At 40.9% G+C, this 21,050-nt stretch overlaps 1 protein-coding gene across 1 annotated transcript in view; it reads right to left on the reverse strand.

The window, feature by feature from the left end:
- The window catches only part of LOC122804652 (inter-alpha-trypsin inhibitor heavy chain H3-like), a 1,432,534-nt gene that overhangs the window by 959,037 nt on the left and 452,447 nt on the right, over window positions 1-21,050 (reverse strand). The window contains exon 6 of the mRNA XM_044074635.1: window positions 2,390-2,552. Within this exon, the coding sequence (XP_043930570.1) occupies window positions 2,390-2,552 (163 nt within the window). The remainder of the gene's footprint in view (window positions 1-2,389; window positions 2,553-21,050) is intronic.

Raw genomic sequence — 21,050 nt, forward strand, 5'->3', positions numbered from 1 at the left:
TATTTTAGGCTTTGTCCAGAGTCAGAAAAAGAAGGAGAGAGAGAGAAAGAGAGAGAGAGAGAGAGAGAGAGAGAGAGAAATGCCCTAGTTAGATCTAGCAGCTGGAATTTATTTTCAAGTGCATTTTCAAGGAATTGTGAGCTTCAAGGGAAGCAAAGGTTACTGCTGCTCATGCAAAGTCTGCTTAAAACGTGCAACTGTTTTGTTTAGCAAATGGTATCATTATTGTAGTATAGAATTTTAAAGCAGTGTTAGCACAGCAGGTAGCATTCTTGCATCTTGATGCAAAAGGCTGTAGGTTCTATTCCTACAGCATGTACATTTGTATTTTAAGGGGGTATGGTACTGCATTCCTTAGTATGTCCTCCTTTGGATGAGACACCTAATAACTATGAATGTGTTTTATAGCTTGCCACCCATTCCCTATTGCAATATAGCAGCTTATCATTTCTTTTAATGTAACATAGGCAATTTATTCTTCAAGGGCAACAGGCACTGAATTTGTAAATGGAACACTGAAATATAAAGTTGTTTTCTAGCAACAACCTCTTCATTGGTTTCAGATCTCTTTAATGTGGAATTATTCAGATGACTTTTACTTATGCAGAGATTCTGCATATTGATTGATATTGGTGGATTGTATGACAGAAGTCTGAGTAGCCCTTTAGGGGTTGAAATGTTCTGAATTGGGCAGATTGTCATTATTGGTTCATATGATTTGTTTCGTTGCTTAAAGGAAAAAAATGTTCAGAACTATAAATTTAAAACACACTCTAACAAGTGGTGCTGTATTATACAAGGGATATAATTAAATTATTATATAGTATAATTAATACAGTCAGGAAGGGGAATCAAAGAACCTTTGCATGTTTCTAAAAATGTGTGCAAGGAGCCTATGATTTGGAAACAGCCCAAAGGTAAATTTACCCTGCCACTGGCCAGATGCATTTTCTTTGAATGTGGGTTTCAATGCTGTTTCAATGAATATGGGTTTCAAAGGTAGAGAATTTTTAATGATAAGTCTGTTTTCATTGTAAGACTATTGCTTTGTTTAGGTTTAGTAAATGTCTATCAGTGTTTGTGCTATAAAATTTGAAATAAAAGTTGTAAATGAAATCCAAATATCTGTAATCATTGTAGAAGTAAAGCATAAAACAGTATGCACACTGAAAGATTTGTACAGTGTCTATGACAAATGGGGAGAAATATCCAAGTAATGGGACACTGGAATGGCAGCGTGGGTGGAGCTGTGTGGGCTGGGCTCTGGGGCTGCATGGGTGGGGCTCTGGGTTTGCACCCCCCTGCAAAAAATCCTGCGGGCTCCCTTGGCTATGACCCTTGGATCTGCCTTTGTTGTGTCTGTTTGAAATAGCACCTGATGTTCTGCTGGTACCTTATTCCTAAGCAGGACATTTCAGTCAAGCTGGTGAGAGGTGCTTAGCTGTTCACACACCCTGCAAAGAGACTTCTGATCAATAGTATTTTACCTGTCTGGCTCTCGTTTTATGGCATCAGCCACATTTCCTGAACTAGACATGCAATACTTGAAGGTCTCTTCACTATAACTGTTTAGGAGAGCCTGCATGTAACTGCAGGGGGACTATCTTTTTAGTTACCATAATCATATTTATAATTTATTATGTTTAACCATGCTAATGCTGCTTTAATTCCAAAATACTTTGTTGCTTTTTATTTTTATTATCAGCTGCCTAGATTTAAACACTTAAATAACAATTAAACAATAATATCCCATGGTTAGACATGTGTTTGACAACACATCATTATATTTTGAGTGTTGTTTTCTGCCCTGTAATTATGAAAGCCAGTTTCTAATTGCAACACCAAAAAAGTAAGTCTGCACACACACACACACACACACACACACACACACATATGCACACTCACATATACAGACACATACATACATGATATGCACACATGTATACACAGACACGCACATATATGTACACACACAGACACATATACACATACAAACACATGTACAGACACATGCACACCCATGTACGCTCACATGCACACCTACATGCGTGCGCACATACACACAGACATGCACACATGTATGCACACAAGCACAGACATGCACACATATATACACACACACACAAACATACAGACACATACACACATGATATGCACACACACACACATATACACAAACACACACACACACACACACACAAACACAGACACATATACACATACAAACACATGTAGAGACATACATACATGTATCCACACACATGCACACCCACACGCACATACACACTCGTGCACACACACACACACACACACACACACACACAATGACAATAATATCCCACAGTTAAATATTTTGATATTTAGCCCTTAGCATGAAATACTGTGTTACCTGGAAATGCCTGACAAGCTGGTTTGGCTTCACTCTGATTAGAAGCTCGTATTTCCCAAGATTTCGCTGTAACAGCTCTTCATAAACCAGTTCAAAGGTGACTTTGCTGGTAGCAGCAATGTTCACTGAAACTTTGAAGTTTTCAATTTTCCTTCCGGTTGCTCTGTGAGGCAAAAAATAATTGTCAAACCTCATCAGACAGAGTTCATCTCTGTAGTGCAGTCATAAAAGGAAGGTACAGTGTCTAAGCTGGTGTTTTGTCTTAACAGATTGCAAGACTAAGTATTTAGATCATTAATAACAGAGTAAAAAATCTGCGCATTTAATAAAATAGACAGACATTTGACTGAATCCCATGCATGGTTTCTTTCAGATTTACAGGCATTCAAAACATCAAAATTCCATCAACCGCTATTTATCTCACTTGGAACAGCAAATGCTAGAACACTCCAGATTCATATATACCCCACCTCTAATTAATTAATTAATTTTATATGTGCTAATCAGATGAGTGGACTGGTCCAATGACCCTTTTCAGCCACAACCCAGGCCAAAGAGGTAAGACATTCTAGGACTTCAGAAATGCTACATTGTCAATTATGCCCGAGCTACCACAATTTATATTGTGTCCATTATGAGTTTCAGTGCTTATTATCCATTTGTGCAGCCAGGCTATTGTGCACAATGAGAAGATCCTCATCATGGGTGTTGCACAGATTGTGTTAGGGCACCTCCCAGCTAAAGTACAAGCAGAGGAGGTAAGTACTGAATGCACATAAGCAGCAGCAGTATTCATCATAAGTCTGCACAGACAAACGGGAAATGATGTCATCATAAGTCTGCACAGACAAACGGGAAATTATGTCATCATAAGTCTGCACAGACAAATGGGAAATGATGTCATCATAAGTCTGCGCAGACAAATGGGAAATTATGTCATCATAAGCCTGCACAGACAAATGGGAAATGATGTCATCATAAGTCTGCACAGACAAATGGGAAATGATGTCATCATAAGTCTGCACAGACAAATGGGAAATGATGTCATCATAAGTCTGCACAGACAAATGGGAAATGATGTCATCATAAGTCTGCACAGACAAATGGGAAATGATGTCATCATAAGTCTGCACAGACAAATGGGAAATGATGTCGACATTGTTGATAAAATGTACAGAAATATCAATGCACAGAAATTTTCCATGAAAGTGAAAATGTCATGAATGGCTAAAGGGTGGAGTAAAAGCGTTACTATATTAACAGAAATTACAGAAGTGAACAGAAGACTGCAAAGGGAACTGCCCTAAGCAGGCATGCATAACACAAGGGAGAAGATGGTATGACAAAGCTGGAATGTAGGATAATGGGAAACTTGGACAAGGGAGGTGGGATACAGGGAAGTGACATAATAGCACACCAACCTCCATCAGTCCTTACAGCATCACAGTTTAAGGAGTGCACCTATACTATAAAGTGAATCCCATTAAAAAGGAAAAAAATATATATCTTTAAGAGAGTCACCCCATCAGTTCAGGTCACATGACAACATATTCCCAGTTCCCCAACAAGGGGAGCCATAGAAAGAGTCAGACTAAAAGGGGTCATAAAACATACATAACAGGGAAATGTGGCACATGTGCAAACTAATGGCAAGAAATGAAAGCTCTGAAGGGATTTGAGCCCATGTCCTTCTTAGCGATATTATCTATACCATTGCAGTAGGAAGGGGAGCCACTGAAGCAGTCAGGCTTAAAGGGGTCAAAAAAGACATATCAGGGAAGTATAATATGTCTGCATGCTGCAAACTAAACATTGTAAAATAATATAACTAAGCTGGTGTTTTGTCTTAACAGATTGCAAGACTAAGTATTTAGATCATTAATAACAGAGTAAAAAATCTGCGCATTTAATAAAATAGACAGACATTTGACTGAATCCCATGCATGGTTTCTTTCAGATTTACAGGCATTCAAAACATCAAAATTCCATCAACCGCTATTTATCTCACTTGGAACAGCAAATGCTAGAACACTCCAGATTCATATATACCCCACCTCTAATTAATTAATTAATTTTATATGTGCTAATCAGATGAGTGGACTGGTCCAATGACCCTTTTCAGCCACAACCCAGGCCAAAGAGGTAAGACATTCTAGGACTTCAGAAATGCTACATTGTCAATTATGCCCGAGCTACCACAATTTATATTGTGTCCATTATGAGTTTCAGTGCTTATTATCCATTTGTGCAGCCAGGCTATTGTGCACAATGAGAAGATCCTCATCATGGGTGTTGCACAGATTGTGTTAGGGCACCTCCCAGCTAAAGTACAAGCAGAGGAGGTAAGTACTGAATGCACATAAGCAGCAGCAGTATTCATCATAAGTCTGCACAGACAAATGGGAAATGATGTCATCATAAGTCTGCACAGACAAACGGGAAATTATGTCATCATAAGTCTGCACAGACAAATGGGAAATGATGTCATCATAAGTCTGCGCAGACAAATGGGAAATTATGTCATCATAAGCCTGCACAGACAAATGGGAAATTATGTCATCATAAGTCTGCACAGACAAATGGGAAATGATGTCATCATAAGTCTGCACAGACAAATGGGAAATGATGTCATCATAAGTCTGCACAGACAAATGGGAAATGATGTCATCATAAGTCTGCACAGACAAATGGGAAATGATGTCATCATAAGTCTGCACAGACAAATGGGAAATGATGTCGACATTGTTGATAAAATGTACAGAAATATCAATGCACAGAAATTTTCCATGAAAGTGAAAATGTCATGAATGGCTAAAGGGTGGAGTAAAAGCGTTACTATATTAACAGAAATTACAGAAGTGAACAGAAGACTGCAAAGGGAACTGCCCTAAGCAGGCATGCAAAACACAAGGGAGAAGATGGTATGACAAAGCTGGAATGTAGGATAATGGGAAACTTGGACAAGGGAGGTGGGATACAGGGAAGTGACATAATAGCACACCAACCTCCATCAGTCCTTACAGCATCACAGTTTAAGGAGTGCACCTATACTATAAAGTGAATCCCATTAAAAAGGAAAAAAATATATATCTTTAAGAGAGTCACCCCATCAGTTCAGGTCACATGACAACATATTCCCAGTTCCCCAACAAGGGGAGCCATAGAAAGAGTCAGACTAAAAGGGGTCATAAAACACACATAACAGGGAAATGTGGCACATGTGCAAACTAATGGCAAGAAATGAAAGCTCTGACGGGATTTGAGCCCATGTCCTTCTTAGCGATATTATCTATACCATTGCAGTAGGAAGGGGAGCCACTGAAGCAGTCAGGCTTAAAGGGGTCAAAAAAGACATATCAGGGAAGTATAATACGTCTGCATGCTGCAAACTAAACATTGTAAAACAATATACAATCCACAGGGTATTAAAACTCCCCACATTGTCACAGTGCAAATCATTTAATGAGTGCACAAGTACTCTAGGCCATTGAAACACTTCAAATAAACACATTTGCTTCACTTTATTTCAGATTGCATGTTGATGCACAACACTTAGCTTATTTGTGTGATGGATGGCAAACCTCATAGCATATGTGACAGATGGCTAACCTCATAGCATGTGTGACAGATGGCAAACCTCATAGCATGTGTGATGGATAACAAGGCTTGTAGCATGTGTGCTGGATGGCAAAACGTATAGCATGTGTGGTGGATTGCAAAGCTCATAGCATGTGTTATGGATGGCAAACTTGTAGTATGTGACAGAGATGCAACTACATTTTTGCCATCAGATGAGAAATGTATGTCTCATTGCTATTTGTGAAGTGACATTGCTGTCCTTCTGAGCCATGTATGACCACAGTAAGATGATTTTTATAAGCCCATCGTTAGCATACGCATGTTGCATGGGACTATAGGACAAACACAAAAATGGGATGCAAGCAGAGGGTGAAAACAAAGGTGAGCAAATAAAAAATGAGCATAGTGGAGTTGTGATGATCCATATCTATTATTTCTTGTTTAAGCATGGTCATACCACCTTCTCCCTCAATAATCCAGTTGAATTTCAATAGCTTTAATAATTTAATAACTTAAATCAGTGTTGTGTCATAAAACTACATTTTTTATGATGAACAATTAGAATCAATCAAGTGTACATTAATCAAATGTCTAGGATGCTGATTAGTAGGATGAGTATTTTTCTGTGGGGCATGTGCATGTGTACATTAGTCAAACGTCTGGGAATCTGATAATTAGAATGAGACTATTTTTCCATAGGGCATGTGCCTTTTTATTTTTTAAAGGAGGAAAAGTTGGAGAGGGAAGTCAGGTAAGCAAGACTGGTAAGAGAGGAAGTTTAGGTAGTAGGGAAAGATGCATGACTGATATGGTGTGAAGGAGTCATCAGAGAAACATAAGGAAGACAATGTTGAAGAGAAGATTGTACAACATAATGGACTGGGCATAGACACAGCTGGAAGGGGAACACTGAGCCAGGGAATAGGAATGGCTGAATAAAGGCGCGGTCTCTGCCAGCTTAGAACAAGTGGGAGATTAAGAAGGTAGCATCAATGCTGGGCAGTGATGTGACTCAGATTTCCAGAACATGGCCTCCATCCTATCTTTCTGAGTACTGAAGCTACTATTATCTCCCCCACAAGTTCTGTCAGCTCCCGACAGGTGAGAAATGTGTCACTTCTATTTGAACTGTTAGTGGCAGGTACCATTGTGCCACCCCCTATGTAGGTCTACCTGACGCAGGTGGTTTAGGCAGAGAAGGAGGTTTGGAGGCAGGTGAGGCAGACTGGGATCCAGGTGTGCTGGGTGCCTCTGGAGTTGGTGGTGCTGCCACTGCTGCTACCTATGGGAGGATGACAAACCTTGCCGGTATTTTAGGTGCAGGTTGTTGTGATGCTGCATATAATAATAACAGAAATGGAGAGACAAATGTATGAAAGAGAAAAGAGAGTTACAAAAAGGGTGTGGGAAGAGAAATGCAAAAACAATGAATATTGATTTCTTTTCTGTGTTGATACTGATACAGTATAGCATAATACCCTGTTAACAATAAAACTTACACATGTATGTCATCATCTTATTTCTGTGATTATAACATATGGGGGGGTAAGTCAAAAGCCATCCGCACATGCAGTTGACATAAGAGAATAATAATAACTGTAAGAGCTAGTTAGTAAGACAGCATGTCTGTGTCTGTGAGCAGTGATACTGTTTGACTTCTAACAATAACATAACTGTACATATACATAATAAACATGCTGATACAATAAATATATCCAGTGCAGGTGATACAGAAGGGACGCCAGAAGTTTTTTTTGAGGGGGGGGTTGAACTTATAGCCATTCTAACAATATCAGTGCACACAGACTTAAAACGATGTGCCACTTGTCCATGTGTGCAGGAGGAATCATGCAGAAGCGCATCCATTCTAACACTATCAGTGCACACAGACTTAATACGATGAACCACTTGTCCATGTGTGTAGGAGGAATCATGTAGAAGCACACTTAGAACATTGCATATTCATACTGCTACCCCATCAATAAATTTTCTGATCGTCTCTCTAATGTGCAATTAACCACAACCAGAAACAGTTGCATACAAAACACACACAGTGTTACAAGATATGGAGTGCAGCTCAAAACATACTTACACTGAACACAGCCCCCCATATGGGGTACAGAAGATATGGAGTGCAGCTCAAACCATATTTACACTGAACACGCCCCCCCCCACATGGGTACAGAAGATATGGAGTGCAGCTCAAAACATACTTACACTGAACACAGCCCCCCCATATGGGGTACAGAAGATATGGATTGCAGCTCAAAACATACTTACACTGAACACACATGGGGTACAGCCCATTAGACCTTCAGGAAATATTTGAAATGTACTGTTTTTTTTTAATTTACCAAAATATTCACCTAAACCTTCCATCTACAATACCCAAATGCACATTTCTTAGGTAAGTCGGGTACCAAAGTAGGAACTAATTATAAAATTGGCCACTGTTTATTAACAGTGTTCTTAATAATTTGTGCTTTGGTACCACAGGCAAAATAAAGGTATATGTTTGATCATAGCCCTTGAGACTACTATCAGCTTCCTCCTTACACTTCAATACATCTTCCCTTGGGACGGCCACAGTTGAATGTTTTGTCTCACTAATCTCTTCTGGGTCACAGCCTCTTGCAACAAAATGGTCAACAAGGTCTTCTGTTTGCATTTCATATAGCTATTGTTCACCACATATCCTCTTTAGCCTTATGAACTAGGACTCGTACATGTGTTTTTAGAAAGGCCAGAATGAGAGCGTTTTTAAAAAAGGCTTTTTATACACATCCATGCCAGTAGACTCATCTATAGTTTTTGTGACTTCTACATCCAAAAAAGTTAATGGAAAAAAGATTAATCTTTAAGGTAAACTGTATACCAAAAGGATATGAATTTAAATGTTGCAGAAAAACAAATAACTCTTCCCTTTCTGTTGCATATCGTCTACTCCAAGGCGATCTCTGCTTAACATACAAGGCCATGTCAAACCCAGAGCTGTTGGACATGCTACACTTAAAAAAATCCCAATCCATCAGAGCCAAATGCTCCAGGGATCTAAACCTTGTCATCACAAAAAACAAAACATGATGGAAGAAATAGGTTCCTGACCCAGAGACTCCCCAGACTCTGGAATAGATTGCCCATACATGTCAAGCAGAGCGCCTATTTAGCACTCTTCAAAAGGAGCCTTGATGATTGGATGGGAAAAAGGAAATTCACCCCGGGGATCACATCAGTCGCCCTGCTAGACAGGGGTCTGGGGAAGTAAATAGTGTGGAAAGAAATAGCCAGGGAATTGTTATGGCTAGGCTTGTATAGGCCCTAGGGCTGATAGCCTACTACCAACCTATGAACCTATGAACCTTTCCCCTTTCCATATCAAGCAACAATCATCTAAGAATCATAACCTCCTTCCCATAATATGGAAAAACTCATCAACTCTAGGATCCTCAATGCACAATTCTTCAAAATAGTCCATAAGAATGTTAGCGTATATGGATTAATGTTACCACTCTAGCAGTGTCCTTTAGCTGTAAATAGTACCCTCAATCAAATTCAAAAACATTTTTATTACAACCAGTTCTAGTAGCTACGTGCACATGCGCACACACACACACACACACACACACACACACACACACACACACACACACACACACACACACACACACACACACACACACACACACACACACACACACACACACACACAAAATCATTAAATTCAAATTAAGTCTGCTTGTATTACTTGTATCCATGCCGGGAGTATTTAGCTATATGGTTGCAGCTTGTAAAATCAAATGCTCGAGTGTTTTTTAGCAAAATGTTCAACTTTATTAGAGAATATCAGTGATTTCAATATCTTCCTTGCTATAGCCGAAAGTCTCCACAAGAACAGATATTATAATGGATTGAAATATTCAGGAATCTGAGAATTAAGCAACATCAGAGATTTTGAAACGATGTACCTATCACACCACACTATCCTAAAAAAGGACTGAATTTCCTCCCAAAATGTATTTAGTTTCTCACATTCAGTGAATATATGATACCAATTAACCTTCAGTATTTTACATCTCCATGCAACATCCTTCATTTGCTACATTTTATGAATTTCATATGGTGGTAAGTATATTCTGTCTAAATATCTCCATATAAATATTTTCCAGACACTCGAGATTGTCAAACTTACTGAGTTCAAAGCCAGATTTGATTTCTAGTGGCATTATTTCTATCTCTGTATCTGAGTGTCGAATCGAGTAGACTTCCTGTGTCACCAATTAATGAGTGCTTGATATGTGTCATTATTTCTATCTCTGTATCTGAGTGTTGAATTGAGTAGACTTCCTGTGTCACCAATTAATGAGTGCTGGATATGTAACCCATCATGTACCAGATTCATTCTGAAGAAGAACGTTGAAATTGTAAAAGCTGATTTTTAAATCATGCACTGCTTATGTGAAGTATTATGAAGTTCAGCTCATGTTTTCATGTTTCCCTTAATTCAGCATATCAATGAATGAGGCTGACAGATGTTCCTTCTTGTGTATTCCTATGAGACAGTAGTCTCTCTCTCACCTCGTTTCTCTATTATTACATCCCTCGTTTAATCCACTCAGGAAGCAGTTCTCTGTCAGACTTTCTAGAGCAATGATGTATTGAGGAAAGACTGAACACCTGCCTGTCAATATGGACAGCCAGTGTTACAGTACCCACTTCCTAATCCACATAGAAAGAAGCATGTTCTATGGGAATCTGGCAGTAATTGTTTCTCCCCTCAGTAAAGGAAGCATGTGCCATTGTAATTTGGCAGTCATACCCACCTCAACCCACTCTAATGGAGGGTATGTGCCTTTCTTACTGGTGGTACCAACCCCCAGCCCACAGTGAAGAAGGTACCTGCCATCAAGAAGGTGCTATAACAGTAGCGGGTGTCACGGATGACCAGCAGTAGCCGGTGTCACAGATGACCAGCAGTAGCAGGTGTCATGGATGACCAGCAGTAGCTGGTGTCATGGATGACCAGGAATAGCTGGTGTCATGGATGACCAGCTGTAGCTGGTATGGATGACCAGCAGTAGCAAGTGTCATGGATGACCAGCTGTAGCAGGTGTCACAGAGTAGCAGGTGTCATGGACGACCAGCTGTAGATGGTGTCACAGATGACCAGCAGTAGCAGGTGTCATGGATGACCGGGAATAGCTGGTGTCATGGATGACCAGCTCTAGCTGGTATCATGGATGACCAGCAGTAGCAAGTGTCACAGATGACCAGCTCTAGCAGGTGTCACGGATGACCAGCAGTAGCAGGTGTCATGGATGACCAACAGTAGCTGGTGTCACGAATGACCAGCAGTAGCTGGTATCATGGATGACCAGCAGTAGCTGGTGTCATGGATGACCAGCAGTAGCTGGTGTCACGGATGACCAGCAGTAGCTGGTGTCATGGACGACCAGCAGTAGCAGATGTCATGGATGACCAGCAGTAGCAGGTGTCACGGATGACCAGCAGGTGTCACCGATGACCATCAGTAGCTGGTGTCATGGATGACCAGCAGTAGCCGGAGTCATGGATAACCAGCAGTAGCTGGTGTCATGGATGACCAGCAGTAGCTGGTGTCACGGACAACCAGCAGTAGCAGATGTCATGGATGACCAGCAGTTGCAGGTGTCACCGATGACCATCAGTAGCTGGTGTCATGGATGACCAGCAGTAGCTGGAGTCACGGATGTCCAGCAGTAGCAGGTGTCATGGATGACCAGCAGTAGCTGGTGCCATGGATGACTATGTCACATTTACTCATCAAAGCTATTTTGAAGTTGGTGAGTGTGAAACATTCGTTGATTACCACTGGGAGCTTGTTCTATAGGTGTGGCAGATGCTGTCTGGTGTACCTATCGGTCCTTTTCACAGTGCACTAGTCAGAAGGTGTCACAGATTAATGGGATTCTGAATGTCTTGATGTCAGAAATTCTCCTGACTGTTTGTCACACAATAAAGTAAAGAAATAACTGACTTTTAGGATATCTTACAGTTTCAAATGTTTTACTAGTCCTTGTCAGGAACACTTGTTCTTGCTCTACCAGGTATTTTCTGTAAAAGCTAAAGGACACAATATTATATTCTAGAAATGACTTGATCAACAGAAATAGCCAGTCACACCTATAAATTTCACTTAGGACACTCTGTGAACCTTTATAAATAGAGCAGCAATGTTGGGGTCAAAATTAAGCAAACCCAAGATGATCTCGGGATCTGTTATTATACTGTAACATTTTCGTATTAGTATATCCCATTTGTAATAAAATGGTGCTTCGTTCTTACTGAATCTAATTGAATGTAATGTTGTAATCAATACATTAGGTGTGCATCTTATGCAAACTGTCCTCTACAACTGAAGCATTTCTTGGAGAAGTTACTGTACCACCTGCTCATCTTCTTGCATTGTCTTTACATTAGAAAATTCCAAATAAGAAATAATGAAACCGAGAGCCCTATTGATGGTGTTTCACTGGACAAACTGATTTACCTTTCATCTGCATGCAGATGACACCTCAGCTTCCTATTCTCACTTGTGGTGTATTATCATTCATTTTTTAATCCACCGAATAATGCACTTCTGTTCAGTTTACAAATTTGTTAATAATTCCCATGTGATGTGTGTGTGTGTTTGCATGTATGAGTGTGTATGTGAGTGCGCGCGCGTGTGTGTGTGTGTGTGTGTGTGTGTGTGTGTGTGTGTGTGTGTGTGTGTGTGTGTGTGTGTCTGTGTGCAGAGATACATATAGGTAGATATATAGACCATATACCCTTAACTAGCTGAGCATTCTGGATTAACATGATCCCCCAACTGTCTTTCCATCAATGCTGGCAAGAAAAAAGCACCTTCATTTAACTCCTGCAGATGGATACTTCCATCTTCAGTGATACTCTTCATGCTTGCTATGTCCTGCTCCAGAATATAATCAACCATTCCATAAACAAAACCAACCTTCTTACTCTCTGTGATTAACCTGCAAGTCCCACAAACTCAGACATATTAGATACCATTTCCAACTGCAATCTCACCCTGTTAGTCAAAGAACTCACTACACCTAATTTTAAAACTGTCAACCACCCACTCCATGATCTAGTCAAAAAAATAACCTCCTACTCCATCTCAAATCTAATCATTCAGCAATCAAGCATCAAAGATCATGGCCCAATAACCATTGTACATTCATGTACTACATAGTCTAAATCATCTCATGCCCTCACCTTGTTGCAAACAAAAATCCAAAGACATTAACAATCTCAGAAATGTGGTCTCACAAACCAACTGGTCTCCATATTTGGCCAAACAAAACCCCTACACAGTTGCCATTTCACTCACCCACTAATACAGCTCCAAAATAAACACTTTCCAAAATCTCAAAGACTACTTAAACCCCAAGTAAATTAATGATAAACTAAAGAACTGAAGTTCTATATACACTTAGGGCCAAAGCAAGGATATTCTGGAAAACAGCTCCTACTCCTAAACACAGGATGCATTTTACCTAGTTTAAGGATCATGCTGACAGACAAAGTAAAGCCAATGACATTAGAGAATCCCAATCTACTCTTCAACTAAACCAAAAATAATTCTGGAAAATAGTTAACAAGGGTCTACATCATATGAGTGAATTGCACAAATTGTGAACGCTCATAATATCGAATGTACCAGACCTCAAACTTCCTATTGTGGGGGACACCGCTAAATATAAATTTCAATTCCGAGATTGCACTACAGTGAGGAAAGGGCAAATATCCCATTCTTCACTGTACTGTGATCTCATAAAAAGCACTTCGAGGTCCAGTACGTTCGATATTATGAGCATTCACAATTTGTGCACTTCACTCATATGATATAGACTCATTAACAAGATATCAGGATGTGGTCGAACTAATAATTACCTACTTAATAGGACCACTACCACAGCCTCCAACTAGCTCTCTTGCTAAAACTTTCTAGAATTCTCAGCAATCCCCAATATCATATCTCCTAGTTTCAATAGGTATAATGTAGCCCCCTCCCTGGAAACAATGAGCTCCATCATGATACTTCAAACAAATTAAGCACAAAGATGTGGTCACCCTGCTGAACACATGTTTTCTGTCTCTGGTTCATCTCCTTCTTATAAAAGTACCTTATCCACTTTCTTACACAACAGTTTAATACCTGCTTAACAAACTGCATTACACCACCCTAGTGGAAAACAGCCATTGTCAATCCCATTTCAAAATCATCCAGACTACCCCAGACAAATGATGTCCACCCAGTGCCAGTTCTGCCCTCCCATGGCAAAATATTTGAAAAGTTGATGTATACCCAGCTCACATATGCCATGGATTCCGGTGTGTTACTAAAACTGTTGTGTCCACTTCTGCAGCTGCAATACTTACCAAAAGTGCAGAGTGCAGTGAATGAATGTTATCAGATGATAACACACTTTGTGTCATAGATCTGGGTATGATTCCCTCCAGCTTCCATTTGCTTGCTGCGTAACTCTGATTAAATCATATAAACAGACAGTGCTCCCTGGTTTCTCCTGAAAAGAGGCACTTGTGCCTAGTGCATTTATCAGTTAGCAAACTAACTCAGAAATTGAACCAGTGCTGAAGGAATGAGTGCCGTGAACCACCAGAGTGCACTGATAAAAAAAAATCTTTAGTTGACTAGTAAAAAACTTCCTATTGCTGTTGAGTCTAGCTTTCTGTGTTCCAACACATATTGTATGAGGTTAGCAAACTAACTAATCTCAGAACAGTCTCATTCAACTGAGGTTAGCAAACTAACTAATCTCAGAATAGTCTCATTCAACTAAGTAAATGTTAAAATAGCCCCAAATAAAACTACTGCTTCCTCTGCAAATCACAGGCAAATACTGCCTATATGAAGTAAACACATATTCCTGCTTCTCAATTTTCTTACAGTAATAAGACACTCCAAGTAATACCTGAGGAATGCTAAGTCCCTATTATCACAGCTACACAGGTAAAAAACGCACTGTCCAAAGCCAAGAATACAAATTCCATGAAACCTGATAATATCACTGGCTGTGTTCTACATGAATTACAAAGTGAACTGGCACCACACCTGAGTACCCTGTTCAGTCACAGCCTTATTTCAGGCTTTGTTCCTACCGAATGATGCACTGCTATGGTCATCCCACTCCACAAAGGGGAAGAGACTACATACCCTGGGAACTACCGCCCCATTAGCCTAATGAGTTTGATATGTAAGGCTATGGAGTGCATCATCGTGGACCTTATAAATAAGGACATAGGGAATCTCTAAACTCTGGACCCCATACAGTTTGGGTTTGTGAAAGGTAGATCATGCCTGCTCAACCTGATAGACTTCTTCGAGTCTGTCACCAGAACTGTGGATGAGGCCAAGGTAGTTCACACAGCCTACCTAGATCTTGCCAAGGCCTTCGACACCATCCCTCACTCAGGAATCATAGATAGATTCATTAAAATAAACCCCTATGTAATAAGATGGGTTGCTAACTGGCTCACTGATAGAGCCCACACTGTAAAAGTAGCGAACTCCAAATCTGACTACTGACCATTTACAAGTGGTGTCCCACAGGGATTGATCCTAGGTCCTCTCCTGTTTGGCATCTACTTCTCTGAAGTTCAAGCCAACTCAAAGGGACTCTGGCCGACCAAGTTTGCAGATCATTGCAAACTGGGAGCCATTATTGATTCTCCAACTGATGTAGCCATTCTACAAAAAGGCCTCACTGACCAGTGACTGGTACCAGAATCATGGCCTTAAGCTCAATGCCAAAAAGTGCATTGTCACTCCCTTTGGGAAAATACGGTGGCCATGAACTACCACATAGGCGGTAGTCCACTAAACACCAAAGGTGTGATAAGAGACCTGGGGACACAGGTTGACAGCAACCTCTCCTTTGATAACCACATTGCCACTACAGTCAGAAGGCCCTTCTATGTGGCACATCTCATTACAAAAAGTTTCTCATCCAGAAAGAAAGAGGTCATAATCCCTCTCTACTCATCCCTCATTAGACTTATTATTGAATAAAATGCCCATTTGGTTTGTACCTCACTAGACACCTACAACAACTGGAAAGACCACAAACATACCTCACTAAGAGGATCTTAGGCCTTAGACACATGCCCTATATGGACAGACTCAGAAAACTCCAGCTATACTCTGTCTCTTATCACCTACTTAGAGGCGATCGCTGCTTGACCTACAAAGCCATGTGTGACCCAGAGCTGCTAGATATGCTACACCTAAAGAAATCCCAATCCCTCAGTGACGCACGCTCCAGGACCTTAACCTCATTACCACAATAAACAGAACATGCTGGAGGAACAGATTCCTAATCCAGAGACTTCCCATTCATGTCAAGCAGAGCACTTCACTGGCCCTCTTTAAGAGAAATCTTGATGAGTGGGTGGGCAATAGGAAGTTCACCCTGGGGATCACTTCAGTGGCCTTGCTTGACAGGGGCACTGGGAACTAACTTTGGGCAGCATGATGTCAGGGAATTTTCTTGGGCTAGGTTTATATAGGCTCCAGGCCAGTTAGCCTAGTACATACCTATGAACCTATGAACAAACTAAAGTCTGAGCTTTAATTTATTAAGAAATAAATATGATGTTAAAATGCTTGCAACATCCTCAACAGAGAAATTTAAGAAAATAATGCAGCTCATAACTCTTCTGTTTCAGTTTTTCTGCTCAGCAGCAAATCTCTGATGCTACCGTTACAGTGGAAACATTTCTTCAGGGTTATTCACTACAATTATTATATTAGGGAATTCACACCCCAAATTTGTCAGTGGAAACATATCTCCAGATGTGTCCTAAATGTTGGGGGGGTGATAACTTTTTTACCCTGTCATTTCGAAAGATGACATATTCCCTTTTTATTAACCAGTCCTGGCAAATTTAACTTACTGGAGATTATACTCTTCTTTTACCAAAAGAGTATCAGCAAATAATATGTTATTCAACTAATTAATGCAGCCACTGACACCAGAGAGCAGTGCTCCCCTCTGTCACACTTACTCTGTATCCATCCAGTGTCTCGTCTCAGGGTTATTCAGCACAATAATTATATTAGGGAATTCACACCCCAAATTTGATGATCATATATTGTTTTCTATTTCTCAGCTGTCATCATGTATACTTGGCATTTTTAAATTCAGAGTTTTTTTCATCAGTGTGTCCCATTTTTAAATTAATAGGTTCATAGGTTCATAGATAGGTACTAGGCTAGTGGCCCTAGGGCCTATATAAGCCTAGCCAAATGGTACCCTGGCTTTTGCCACCCAAGAAAATTATTTTCCTGTGCCCCTGTCGAGCAGAGCCACAGAAGTGATCCCAGGGTGAATTTCCTATCTCCCATCCAATCATCAAGATTTTTCTTGAAGAGTGCTAATGCGGAGCTTTATTTGATATAGATAGGTAGTTTGTTCCAGAGTATGGGAAGTCTCTGGGACAGGAATCTATCCCTCTAGCATGTTCTGTTTATTGTGGTGACAAGGTTTAGGTCCCTAGACCATGTAGCTTGGAGGGATTGGGATTTCTTTAAGTGGAACATCTCCAACAGCTCTGAGTTTGACATAGCTTTGTATGTTAGACAGAGATTGCCTCTGAGTAGGCGATATGCGACAGGGTAAAGCTGAAGTTTTTTGAGACGGTCTGCGTAGGGCATCTGTTTGAGGCTGGTAATCCTCTTTGTGAGGTATTTCTGTGGCCTTTCCAATTGTTGTAGATGTATTGTGAGGTACATACCAAAAGGGACTTTGTACTCTATAATGGGTCTAAAGAGTGATGAGTTGAGGGGAACGATGACCTCTTTTTTCCTGGATGAGAAACTTTTTGTGATTAGGTGTGCCATGTAGAAGGATTTCCTGACTACTGTGGCAATGTGATTATCAAAGGAGAGACTACTGTCCACCTGTGTCCCAAGGTCTCTTATCACACTTTCGGTGTAAAGTAGACTACCGCCTATGTGGTAGTTCATGGGTACAGAGTTTTTACCAAACGGGATGACAATGTACTTTTTGGCATTGAGCTTGAGGCCATGGCTTTGACATCAGGCATCTGTCTCAGTGAGGCCCTTTTGTAGGATGTCCACATCATTAGGAGTTTTGATTATGGCTCCTAGTTTGCAATCATCTGCGAACTTTGTTAGCCAAAGACCTTCTGTGTTAGCTTGTACTTCAGAGAAGTAAATACCGAACAGGAGAGGACCTAGGACTGAACCCTGTAGTACTCCACTTGTCACTGGTCTGAAGTTGGATTTAGAGTCTAATTTTACAGTGTGGGTTCTGTCAGTGAGCCAGTTGACATCTTGTGACATAGGGATTTATACCTAGTTTAGTGAGTCTATCTATATTTCCAGAGTGGGGGATGGTGTCAAAAGCCTTGGTGAGCTCTAGATAGGCTATGTGAACCACCTTACCCGCATCTACGGCTTTGGTGACTGCTTCAAAGAAATCTATCAGGTTTAGGAGACATGATCTGCCTTTTACAAACCCAAACTGGGCAGGGTCCAGAGTTTGGATATTAACAGTGTCATTGTTTATAAGTTCCATGATGATATGTTCCACAGCCTTGCAGACCAGGCTCTTCAGACTAATAGGGCAGTAGTTCCCAGGGTCCGTGGTGGCTCCCCCTTTGTGGAGTGGGATAATCATTGCTGTGCATCATTCAGTAGGCACAAAGCCTGAGGTGAGGCTATGATTGAACATGGTACTTAAGTGGGGTGCCAGTTTGTTCTGTAGTTCATGTAAAACGCAGCCTGGGATGTTGTCAGGTCCCATGGATGCTGTGTTCTTGACTTTGGAGAGTGTGTTTTTACCTGTGCAGCCATGATTACAGGAACTTTACATTCTTCCGGTATATAGATGGGCCCTTTAGGGAGTAAGAGAGGGGTAAAGTTAGCACAGAACCTATCTGCCAGGATGTTGGCAATATCAGTTGGTTCTGTATATTTAATGCCATTGTGCTGTAACTCAGAGCAGATCTGAGTGTTGCCATTGAGATTCTTGACATAGCTATAGAATGCTTTGTGGTTGTCTTTAGAATCAGTGGCAATTTTGTTTTCGTAACTAGCTTTGGAGGATTTTATGAGGGATCTCAGCTTCTTACAGAGGCTGACCATGGAGTTCCTCCAATCATGGGATTTTACTCTTTTTTGCAACAGTTTCTTTCTTCTGTTGTAGAGTTTGTTTATGGCAGGGGATCACCAGATTGGCTTCCTTTTTTTGGAGGATAGCATTTTGGTTCTGTTAGGGATTGCATGATCCATGCACTTGTGTAAGTGCTTATAAAGTGCATTTGTATAGGATTCAGCAGTCGTACCTCTATTGTCCGTCAGCATGGGTGTCATGAAGTTTGCCACTTCTGTCTTAAGAAGTGTGAATTTGGCTTTGGGGAAATTTTTTATGGTGGTTTTCCAAATGGGGGGTGGGATGTGAATGTCTAGGGTGATTTTCTTGTGGTTGGATCTGACCAACGAGGAATTGACCTCTGGTGTGGAACACTGGTTGCCCATGTTGATAATGACCAAGTCTAGGATATTGCTGCCCCTGGTTGGGGTGTGGATAAGTTGATCCAAGGCGTTGGAATTTATGAATTCCAGAAAACGTTGAGCACAAGAGCTAGTACATGAGTAGCTTTCCCAGTTAATGGTGGGGTAGTTGAAATTGCCCATTATTAGGGTGTTAGGTTGTCCCCTAATATTTTCCAGTGTATCAAGAAATGAGGAGTGGGAATCCTGGGGCATGGTGGGGGATCTGTAGCAAGCTACAATTTGGATTGCTGTCTTGCTCAGAGTTAGTTGCACTTGGATAATCTCGGATGCATTATGCTGAGCAACTAGCCTGGAGGTGTGGATATCCTTAATGAATATGGACATGCCTCCGCCTTTGGTACTTCATTCCAGGTTAGGTGGCCGAAAGGTGTGGTATGAATTATAGCCTGGTAATGCAGGGTTGCTCTCTGGAGCCTTGAACCAGGTCTCTGTCACTACACAGATGTTGATGTTCGCCATTTTAAGGAGTGCCTCGAGTGAGTGCATTGTGAGGTTTAGACTTCTAACATTAAGTAGCATTACCCTCAGATTTTGCTTGCTTGTACCTGTTATGATGGTGAATTTGTCATTTAAATCTTGCCTAAAAAATGCACTATACGGGTGGAAAGAGCCTTAGCCAGTATCCAGAATCCCAGGGGCGACAGGTGCAGGCCATCTCTGGCAAAGCATTGTGGTTTGTCGATGATGTCATCCCAGGCAGACAGATATTGGATCCCCTTAGAATGACACCAGAAGCTTAGCCAATTGTTGAAGTCAATCATTTTGTCCTTGTACCATGGTATCATTCTGGGTGATAGCAGGATGCTACTCAGTGCTAGGGTCATACCTGCCTGGGCTACAAGATCGGACAGCTACTCCATGTCTCTTTTCATGTAGTCCAGGGAGGTATGTCTCAGGTCATTCACAGCAACATGGACAATGACAGTTATATTTGTACTTGTTGTGGACTGACCTGGGTGCATGCATTATGTGGTGGATCCTGGCACCTGACAGGCAGCTGATAGTAACTTTCTCCTTGTTTAGCCTGGTGAGTGGACATCAGTGTGCCTGACTATAGAGTCACCTATGACTAGAGTGTTGGGTATGTTGTTATGCCTTATGGGCTGTGGTTGAGTGGCACAATGAGTTTGTGGGCTATGTGTCATTTGGGTTGTGTTGTGGGGGTGGAGGTTGCTTGCATTTCTGCTTTGGAGGTCCCTGTTGCTTCGGTAGATTTTTCTTGAGAGCCTTTGCAAATGTAGGTGTGTGTTTTGTGTTTCTATGTGTGTGTTTTGGTGGTTGGTGTAGGTTTTGAGGGACTATGTGATGAGTGTGGTGTTGTGCAAGTGTTTACCTTCTCCTCTTGACTGTCTAGTCCAGTCGTGGGTGAAGAGTTTTGCTTCCACTTTGGCTGTATAAGTGCATCTCTCACAGATCTGACATTCTTTTCTTTGGCATTCTCTAAATATTGATTACATTAATAAATAATGAATGTTTGTT

This window comes from Protopterus annectens, chromosome 6.part0 (assembly GCF_019279795.1).
Source record: "Protopterus annectens isolate FY-2018-M chromosome 6.part0, PAN1.0, whole genome shotgun sequence".
Classification (NCBI taxonomy): domain Eukaryota; kingdom Metazoa; phylum Chordata; order Ceratodontiformes; family Protopteridae; genus Protopterus; species Protopterus annectens.